This window comes from Mastomys coucha, chromosome X (assembly GCF_008632895.1).
Source record: "Mastomys coucha isolate ucsf_1 chromosome X, UCSF_Mcou_1, whole genome shotgun sequence".
NCBI lineage: Eukaryota > Metazoa > Chordata > Mammalia > Rodentia > Muridae > Mastomys > Mastomys coucha.
The window spans coordinates 1,709,181-1,720,204 of NC_045030.1; the positions used below are offsets into that span (position 1 = coordinate 1,709,181).

An 11,024-nucleotide genomic window follows, 5' to 3' on the forward strand; every position below is an offset into this window, starting at 1 on the left:
TATATATATATATGTCTTTTGCATACTAGTAGCATTTGTGACTTCTGAACAATACTCAGGCAATGGTGAGAGGGCCATAAATGTATATTAACTCATTCAATCCTTCCAGTCACCCTTTAACAATTGTTACACTGATAGACTAATTAGTAGCTATTTTTACTGACCCCATTTTATAGGTGATGAAGGTGAGGCACTTAAGATTAAATAACTTGCTCAAAGCTAACCGCTAACAGTGACAGAACCAAGACATAAGCCAAGTGACTGTCTCCCTAAGACTATGTTAGACCCACAATGAGACAATTTAGTCTTTTGAAGTGGAGGTAATTTTAGTGGGTTCAAATCCAGTCATATCAGATACCAGGCCCTGGGTTTCCTCCACAGCTGTGTGCTTGGGAAAGAACCATTAGATGGTAACATGTCTGAAAAGGTGTGTTCCTTTACTTCTGATTCAATCCTCGGCATCAAACTTCATTCCCCATTCATTTTGAGCCCTCTGGGGAATTGCAGAAAAGTGATAAAGCGAGACAAAATTCCTTTGTTTACTTGTTTTTATTATATTCATAACTTATTTGTATTCTTGACAAATCCTTATTTGTATGGACAACTCAATTCTTGAGCGCCTGCCACAGGGCGGCACTGTGCCAGACAGAGAGGGAAATCGGCTGGATGCTGCTGCTTTGCTATTACCATAAAAACCTGATTCTCACTCTGAGAGTCAAAAGGATGCTACCATTTTGGTCAAGTTGGGAGCAGATGGGTTTTTCTAGGTAATAATGGTCCAATTAGCAAGCCAGACTACCCAGATTTCACACCAAACCTCTGCAATCAACTCCTGAACTGCTTTGTAACACTCCATCTTGGCCTACCATGTGTTAGCCAAATCACTAGAGCATTGGAATATTTACAAATACACTATGATGGGAAAGAAAAGAAAAACCTACAAGGTCTAAATCCCTAGTTTTTTGCATGTGAGGCCCACAGACTTGTTTGCCATTACAACTATGCATTCTATTACAATCTCCCTCTGCTTTCTTTTCACATATACAGTGACATAGTTTTCATTAGAGGCTCTGTCATTTCCCATGTTGCTTTGCGCAGTCACTTTGTCCGCTCTTTCACTCTCCCAAGGGATTTTTTTAAATCAATTGTAGAGGCAGCCAAAAATTAAAAGTCCTCGTGGAAGTATTAATAGCAAAAAGCCTGCTCTAACCAAACACTCAGGGGCCTGATCTCCCTTTTTCTTTTTATTCAGAGGTATGATGGGATACATTAAGTGAAGCAGACACCCAATTGTGTGCTACTTGTTTTAGGCATTCTTTGGAAGTCCACAGACTTTTCTGTCTCCTTTCCAAATCACTTGTTCGCTGCTTTTAAAAGCAATACAAGTTGCTTGTACAAAATTTGTAAAATTAGCTAACGTATCAAAAAAAAAAAGAAAAACCTAAGCCTAGCCTCGCACTTGGAGGAAGGCCCTTTCTTTGGAGCATTTCTCCTAGTGTGGATTTCTCTCATAAGCATTTACCACATTAGTCTAGCCTAGGATAGCCTAGAACTCTTATTTCTCCTGCTTCAACCACCCAAGTACTGAAATCACAACATCAGGCCATTAGTCTTCATTCTTTATGGCCAAATACTGTACTATATACACCTGCCATAATTTATTTGCATTGCCCATTATTGAAACTATATCTAGTTTTTGTACTATAAATATCTTAAGGTAAAAACGTGTGTATATGTGTATGTATACTTCCTTCAGAAATTAAGTTCTTTTAAAAAATGTTAACAAGCAATCCATGTAATAAAGTAAATTTTTAATTTAATTGTTTTGTTTTTGCCTGTTTGAGACAAGATTTCACACTGTAACCCAGGTGCTCCTCTTGCCTCAGCCTCCTGAGTGCTAAGATTATAGGCATGTACATCTCAATAACTTTTTTATAAATTTTTCTTAAGATTTATTTATTTATTATATGTAAGTACACTGTCTTCAGACACACCAGAAGAGGGCATCAGATCTCATTATGGATGGTTGTGAGCCACCATGTGGTTGCTGGGATTTGAACTCAGGACCTTTGGAAGAGCAGTCAGTGCTCTTAACCACTGACCCATCTCTCCAGCCCTCAATATCTTTTATTTAATACTGTTTTTACAGCACTGGGGAATAGATCCTAGGACACTGTATGTGCTAAAACATGCATTCTACTAATGAGCTATACCTATTAAATTATTTTGTATGTATCCTTGCAGATAATTCTTGTCTGTTTTTGTTGTTTTGAAATAGTGCCTCACACTATAGCCCAGACTATCTGGTATATAGCTCAGGCTATCTTTGAAATCAGGACAATCCTCCTGCCTCATCCTCCAAAGTGCTGGGATTATAGAATTGTATTACCATGCCTGGCTTTCCTTTCAGACTTTTATTGGTATTATGCATTTGTGGACACAAAAACATATATTAAAATGGGATCACACAATTAATAATTTAAAATCCCAACAATAGTTACTACTATATATTGAACCCATATATGAAACAGTTACTTTTCCTATTTAATCCTTTCAACCACTACTTAGTGATTCCCAAATTTGGTTGCACATTAAAATCACAAGGGGGGGGGGCTTTAAAAATACTAATTAATCTCCACCCTTTCTAAGAGAATCAGATTTTTTTTTAAAGATATCATCTCACTATGTGGCTTTGACTGGCCTGGAAGTCACTACTGTAGATCGACTGGCTTTGAACTCATAGATATCTGCCTGTCTCTGTCTCTCCCCAGGATTAAAGGCATATGACACAACACTTAGAGACAATCAGATTAAATTGGCCTGAATATATTTTATTTTATTTTATTTTATGTGTATGGTTATTTTGCCCGCATGTTCATCTGTGTACCACAGTGCCCTCAGAAGCCAGAAGAGAGTGTCAAATCCTCCTGGTGCTAGAGTTAAAGATGGCTGTGAGCCACCATGTGGGTGCTGGGTCTCGAACTCAGGTCCTCTGGAAGATCAACCTGTGCTCTTAACTGCTGAGCCATCTCTCCAGCCCCAATTTAAAGTTTTTTTTAATCCACAATGATGCTAATGAACACAGGAGTTGGGAACTATCAGGTTAGCTACTATCATATCAATTAATATTTTAGTGAGGGTCAAGTTGAGAAATACTAATACACACAATGAACCAGACTTTTAACTATTAATCATTTGAAATCTGCTTTTCTTCCCATGTAACACTATGGCATAAATCAATTTCTAAGTCAATAAGTAGGGCACTATCACTTTTAGGAACTGTAGTATTCCACTGTATGACTGCAATAGAATACAGATGTCACTGATTTTCCCAACACAGAAAATGCTGCAGTTGCCGGGCAGTGGTGGCACACGCCTTTAATCCCAGCACTTGGGAAGCAGAGGCAGGCAGATTTCTGAGTTCGAGGCCAACCTGGTCTACAGAGTGAGTTCCAGGATAGCCAGAGCTACACAGAGAAACCTTGTCTCAAAAAAAAAAAAACAAGAAAAAGAAAAAAAAAGAAAGAAAGATAGAAAGCAGATGTAGACTCTGAGCTCCTAGAATTTGCCAACTAGGATAAAGGTAACATTTCAAATGAATAAAATAGTTCATTTAATAATCTTGCTAAAGTAATTTGGAAAAAATTATATTTTACATACATTTAGGAGGATTAAAATCGTTTTAAGTACTACAGTTATATTGATTCATATATGCTTGGAGCACCATCTTTAATTCTTTCCTTAGGATAAATTTAAAAAATATTAACTACTCTCCAGGTGGAGGCAGGCAGATCTCTGAGTTCGAGCCCAGCCTGGTCCACGAAGCAAGTTCTAGGACAGCTGGGGCTACACAGAGAAACCCTGTCCCTTGAGGAGGGGGGTAGAGAATAACCACCTACTCACCCACTCAAAATGTAAACATTTTTAAAGTATTTCTCCATTGTCATTCTCAGGAGACATGTGAGAACAGCTGCTTCCTCATGGTTTTACCAACTTTGAGTTCTGCCATCCTTTTTTAATCTTTGCAAAATTATACTAGAGAAAATTTCATGCTATTCTAATTCCCCTTTCTTTCACAACTACTGAGATAATACACTTTTCAAGTTTACTGGCCACTTGAATTTCTCCTTTTATGTGTTCCTCTGTGCATATTTTTCTCCCATCTACTGCATGCCTTTCTAGTAAAGTAGCCACATGTTTCTTCTTCCTGTGGTAAATACAATGGACCTCATGGAATTCTTCCTAGTTTTCTCATTAACTTTATTTGTGGTATGTGCAGAAGTTTTAAATTGTTACATAATTAATGATATTAATCTTTTTCTTTATTAAGTCTACCTTTGCTACTATGCATATAAATATCTACCCAGGATTATGTCATTCCCTATTTTTTAGTTCTTTTATCATTTCACTCTCATTTAACTTTTAATTACTTAGTGAAGCAGTTCTCAAACAAGATTAGACATCAGAATTGTTCACAAGGCTCCTTTAAATGCTGGAGTCTTAGGACTGAATTCTAATGGAGGTGGAGTGAGACCTGAGCAGAAATATGTTTTAAAGCACAGAAAATTTTGATAGCCTCCCTCCTTTAGTACTTAAAACGATTTTAGTCCTCCTAAATGTATGTAAATATAATTTTTTCCAAATTACTTTAGCAAGATTATTAAATGAACTATTTTATTCATTTGAAATGTTACCTTTATCCTAGTTGGCAAATTCCAGGAGCTCAGAGTCTGCATCTGCTTTCCTAGAGTTCTGCATCTGTGGGGCCCAGCAGTGTGTCCAGTATATAACTTGGGTTCAGTAAAGACTAGTTATCAACAACTAATATGAGTCTCCTTATAATTTCAAACTAGCTAGCCTGCTCTTTGGTGTTTTCTTAATCATTAGACCAGAACCCCCTGATGTTTTTAATACTGACTTTCAGTTTATCAGAAATATGAATGCACCCTCTGTACATTCTGTTTAAGGTAGCCAGACCATGCATTAGAGGGCTCCATTGAGTGAGCTCAAAATAATAACATTGGCCCTGTTGAAGAGGTACACAAATTCTGATCAGATGTTCCATGAAGAACTAGTCACTAATGATCAAAAAAAAAAAAAAAAAAGATTTGAGATTTTTAGCTCTTAAAATTTCCCAACTAATTGCCTCCAGAAATTAATGAAAAGCTTCCTTGAACTGAGGACAGATTCACACATTCCCTCTTCCATAAACCCATGAAAAGAACAGGTATAGAGAACCCCAAGACTGAGTTCAAGTCCTGCCATTCAGCTCAACTAATACTTATCTGACCTAGGGCATGCTGGACTCTATGACAGTTACTTGTTTCCTAAGAATCTCTTCAGATCTAAACCTCGACCTGAAGAACCAAACAGACTATTATATGGCCAGGCTTCCAGAGACAACCTGAAATGACATCTTCAGAATAAGGCTCCAGTCCCATCCAAACTAAAGTAAAACAATAGTAATATCAGGTGGCAGTAGTAGTAGGCATAGCTATTACTAAATTATGAATACTTTTACACACTAAATTACATTCTAAGTGTCTCATGATTAGAATATGGGTATACAGTTGTATAGTATTAAGTTCAACTCAATCCATCTTCACAACCTTCTATAGTAAGTTCTATTCTCATGCTCATTTTACAAATAAAGACAATGAATCACAGAGGGCTCAAATAAATTGCCCAAAGCCACACAGCTCTCAAGTCATAAAGCCAAGAGTTCAATCCAGATTCATGTGGCTAACTTTGGAACTATTATTTTCCCTTTAAAAGTTGCCCCAAACAGTCAATAAAATGCAGTGATCCTAAATGCTAAATTATGTAGAACTCTTCCCTCTTAACAATCAAAAGAACAAGGTTTCAGTCCATTTTAAAATTAAGCAGATCACATTGCAGAGCCTCAGCTCTTAAGAAATGCTGCTAAGAAAAGATGACATTTTATTGATTAATAATTACTAGTCATTAAACATGATAATATTTCATAGTCAAATAAGACATTATTAACAACTAATCAGCACAATTGTAGAGGAAAAACTAGAAACTTCATGCATATCACCAGGAACAAAAGCAGTCCTCACCCGCACACACTCCGGGCTGGATTCTTTTTCAAAAATGCCTTTGAAACATCAACCTGACAGCCCAAAGGAATCAAAAGGAGCCAAGGAGGTCAAAAGTTTATTACACTAGCGTCTAGCATCCCCTTCAGCCACCTCACATGTTTCCCATCTCAGAGAATGGCACTTGTAGCTCCAAACCCCAGCTGGCTGTCAGTCCAGGGTCAGATCTTCAGTCCCGTCTTACAGCATGCAGGAATTCACCGTATTCTTTCCAACAGCATTACCCTTGCTTTTCTTCTCAGACCCTCACTACCTTTCCCCTAAACCACTACTTCAGAAAACTTCTCAATGAGTGCAGCCTTTTACTGTCTCCAGCACCACCTCATCTCAGTACTGCTGCCAAAGTCATCTTTCTAAAACCAAATCTGCTTATGTTACTTCCCTGTTTAGAATCTTTGTCTCCAGAATAGAGTATAAAAAGCCTTCCTAGAACATATAAGGTTCTTTATTTTCTGGCCTCCAACTCCCTTCCTTGATTCATCTCACACCAGGCAAACAAAGCAAGCTGGAGGTTCCTGAACACTGCGGCTCTGTCTGCCTCAAACGCGATTCTCTCACATATCCATATGGCCAACTCCTACTCATTTTTAGATCAGCTCAAACCTCAAAGTTCACCATGCTTTTTCTCTAGGCTTGCATCTCATTTTACACCTCTCCCTATGGTAATACTTAATGTGACACAGTTTATTCATAAGTCTGTCTTTCCCAGATCATGAGGAACCCGCCAAGCTTCTGTGCTTTACTCCTATCTCTATTCTGTTTGTTGAATGAAAAGAATTTCTTAGGATTTAACTGCACACACACATGCACATGCACACGCACACACCACGTGTCATAGATGAGGAAGTCAGAGGGCAATTTATGAGAATCTGTTGTCTCCTTCCATCAGATGGATCTCAGGGACAGAACTCAAGTTGCCTGCCTTGGTAGCAAACACCTCCACCCACTGAGCCACCTCACTGTTTATGATAAATATCCATCAAATCCAGCATACAAGCCAAATCTCCTTTCAAAAAACATCTTTAAGCTGACAATCCATGTATATCAAAACTGTTTGTTACATTCGGGTATGCACATGTTCTAAATCACAAACTCAAGAGAACATTTTTAAAGACTCATGAAGCCCATAGACAAATCTAGCTTCTGAACATTCACAGATATCGAAGTTGGTTTTTTTTTTCTTTTTTTTTTTTACTCTATTTCGTGGAAGCAGTCTTGAACCTTTTGTGGGTCACAGACAGAGTTCAGTAGATTTTGTCAATCAGTTCTTAAACCCACATTTCTTCTGTGGTCATCATAAGAGTCTAATGAAAATTCTGATCGTCCTCAAGACTGATGTCCAACCTCCCTAAAAATAACAACTTTGCATGAGATAGAAACTCATAACAAGAGATATAATTTATCACCCAAAATATTGTTGAGCTTGGCTCTGGGTACGTTGTAATATGAAAATGAGCATCTTCCTTCTAGCACCAAAATATAAACATAAGATTCAATGGGGCTTTTAACTGTCAAACCCCAAAAAAGTCTTCTTTGAGAAGACGAAGCTTGAGGGGCAGCAAAGTGTGTCCCCGACTTTCAAGAATCTTACAATATGAATTTGCTTGAAACAAATGAAAACCACAAATAGGAAAAAAAGGTATCATCTCCTCACATATAATCCCCAGGAATATATGTTTAATTGAAGGAAATTCTTTTCAATGCTTCTGGTGTAACATTTGTCTGATTCCCCACTAACATCCACTTGAGAATCATTTGAATAGACAACAGCTTCTCTTAAATGAATGTGCATTGTCCTGGTGAAGAAAGGGTTAAATTAAAGAAACAGCTGGCTGGTAGCCACTGGCACTAGGGGTAGGGTGGGGGGTGGAAGACAGCAGGAGGAAAAACCAGTTAGAGGAATAAGTGTTAATTTCTTACCCTGCCACATGGCCATCTTGTACCTATCTTCTCCCACAATGGGGTCACAGGCTCAAAGCTTTCCAGAGCCCCCCCCTGCCGTTTTGGAGGGGGACTTAAAGGAGGGTGTAGATGGAGATGCAACTGTGTGGTTCTTCTTTCTGCAAGATTCTTAGGCCCCAAACCTGAAAATGTAAAACAGAAGAATGAAAATTGCAAGAGAAGACAAAGAATTTCAAATTCTTGAAAATGAGCCCCTACCCCCCTCTGAACCTCTCTTTCAAAGACAGCAACCATAAGCAGTGTCAAGTTTCCCCCTTCACAGCAGCGAGGTATTGCTGGTGAGAGAGTAGAGATCTACCGTCAGTTAACATTGTCATTCACTGCTGTAGGATCCTGTATGAATCACTGGGACTTCAGTAAATGGGGCTGGATACTCATCAAGGAATGAGTTAAAGGGTTGGTTGGAGTAAATTGTGATAGCCATTGTGTTTCTTTCCACACTCTGGTGAATGAATTCTTCTTCTGCCCATAAAGCTGCAGTGTTATATGAAGACATCAGTAGAAAATAGAGAAGACTCTGTGAGTAAAGTATTAAAATAAATCTTACATACAAAAAAAGGAAGCATAAAAAAGTAAGAAGTAATGATACTCGTTGAGGGGTGGCTCTTCCGTTCCACTTTATTTTGTACTTTCCTCGTTTTGCAAAATTCCTATAGTGAACATGTTCTATTGTTTGTATAATGAGTGAATGAGTCAAGGACAAAGAAAAACATAAAACTACAATATTAATATTAATACAATCAAAGTAATTTAGCTAACTCCCACTGATACATTTTCAAATTCAAAGCTGTTGAAAATGCTCCTCAGTTAAAAGGAGCTTGGCACCCAAGTCTGAGTTCAACCCCAGGAATCCAAGTAAAGATGGGAAGAAAGAGCTGGCTACGCAAAGCTGCGCCTCCACCCATGAGCACGCGCGCGCGCGCGCGCGCGCGCACACACACACACACACACACACACACACACACACACACAACTGTACTGATAAATTTGGGATCTTTCAATTCAGTCTTAAAACAATACTGTTTCCAGTTATATGAAAGGAGTTAGAAAGCAAAGGAAAAATGAACGGGTATGATTACTGGTCTTAGTTTGGTTTGGAAGTTTCATATATTAAGCACTTGGTGCATTTAAACAAGTTTTTTAATAATTTATTTTCCACATTGAGCATAAAAGCTAATTTGCAATTTTTTTCCAGAAAGGCCCTCACCATTTTGGCCTGAGGTGAATTCCTACTTCCATTGATTTTTTTTATATAACCAACGTATGCAACTCTGAAGTGGAAAAGCTAAAGCCCAAAATGCTCAAGGCTAATACTAGTTTGAGAATAGTGTTGGCCCTCTTTAATGACCTCTTTTTCTTTAAAGAACAAAAAGGGTTCATGTGTGTGCCAGTCCTCAAAACTCCAACAAAGACTGGGCTTTGGATGAGGAAAGGCTCCTGAAATCCAAGAAAAAGAGAGCTTAAGAAACTTAAACTCTAAGGATGAATTAATTTACCAGGAAAAAGTGTTCCAATGAGTTATCTGGAACATGGCTCAGTTTAAGTCTGCTTCCCCCCAACCCCCCCCCCTATTTTACTGTTAGGAAGTACTGATCGATGAGCGCGTCGTGGAACAAGGGGAAATTTAACAGCTCTGAAATTCAATCCGGGAAATTACTAATACATTTATGAAGTATGTGTAAAGGGGAGTCTCACTGGTTTTTAATGCTTCACCTTCTGGCTTTCCCCTCATTTACTCGGCGCAGCTTCCACTGACATGGTATCACATAGACACACGTCCAACTTCAGTCAACTGATTTGTTCTGAAACGTTCATAAAGGTAAAAAGCGCATCAAAGTTAAACTCAAGCTTTCTTTCCATTACTCGGAAAGGAGCTGGAGCGCAGGGCTCCAACGTCTGGAAGCAGCAGCTAAGCGCATTGGGCGGCAAAGGGGGAAAACGCAGACCAACTTCTTCGCCCAGACCGTCTGGACTGCACTTCCCTTAAGAACCCCTCGAAACCTGTGGCAGGTCCAAAGCGGGAGCAAGCAGAACCTGGCCTCGGCTGCGCTTTCCCAGCGAATGCCGCCGCTGCAGCCCAGTCCTCTGGAGAAGCGACGCGGGCAGCCAAGCTCCCCGCTTTCAAAGCTGGGCGGGCTTGGCGCCGCTTGGCAAGGAAACTTCGATCGGCAGCCTGGGGACCCTGCTCCCAGAACAGGGCTGGGCTGCCGAGGAGATGCCGCCCCGCTCTGGCAGGAACCAGCCTGTCCACCTCCTTCTGTGGCGGCCGGGCAGGGCACGCCAGCTCCGAGGACCTCGGGTGGCAGGCGAGCGCTCTCCGCGGCTCGCTGTACCAGGGGGGCTCCTCGGGTGGGCCGGCGACCGGCGACCAGGGGAGGACCTGTTGGGGAAGGGAAGCCCATTTGCCTTTACCTGTCACCGAGATCCGGCGCGGCGGAGCCCGCGTCCACCGGCGGTGGGCAGCGCACTCAGTCGGCTCTGGCGTTCCACACCGCGAGTAGAGCTAGCGCCCCACGTAGCCGGCAGAGCTTCATTCACACAGCCCAGCCGGGAGGAGGGGGAGCGGAGCGGGAGCGAGGCTCATGTGACAGGCGCCTTGGAGTATTAGCTCTGCCAAGACGGAGTCTGCGCATGCGCGCCACGGAGGGCCCTCTCCAGGCACCTCGGCCCAGCCAGGGGGAAAGCGCCGACCAGAAGCTGCAGCTGGGAGGAGCTTCAGCATGCGCAACCGCAATAGGGTAGCCCGGCTTGCAGCCATATTTAATGAGGACTGGGCGGATCCAAGCCAAGTGCGGGGCGTGTCAGTTGCATTTGGGGGGGAAAAAAAAGCAATGCTCCATTCGGTTTCATTGTTTGCAGACTGCCTACCTTGGTTTTGCTTTTGTCTTTACAGCAAACTGTTTATCCTGAGTATCTTGCCCACAGCGGACATCAGACCACAAA

The 11,024-nt window shown here is 40.8% G+C and overlaps 1 protein-coding gene across 2 annotated transcripts in view; it reads right to left on the bottom strand.

Annotated features, from left to right (window-relative positions):
- Positions 1-10,741, bottom strand: part of Clcn5 (chloride voltage-gated channel 5) — a 154,168-nt gene extending 143,427 nt beyond the window's left edge. Inside the window, exons 1-2 of one of the 2 annotated variants that reach the window (XM_031386267.1) lie at positions 10,494-10,741; positions 8,040-8,203 (exon numbers count right to left, since the gene is read on the bottom strand). In XM_031386267.1, coding sequence (XP_031242127.1) covers positions 8,040-8,055 — 16 coding nt within the window. In that variant the 5' untranslated portion in view covers positions 8,056-8,203; positions 10,494-10,741. The remainder of the gene's footprint in view (positions 1-8,039; positions 8,204-10,493) is intronic. The other variant, XM_031386204.1, reaches the window with a different exon arrangement.
- Positions 10,742-11,024: the final 283 nt, after the last annotated feature.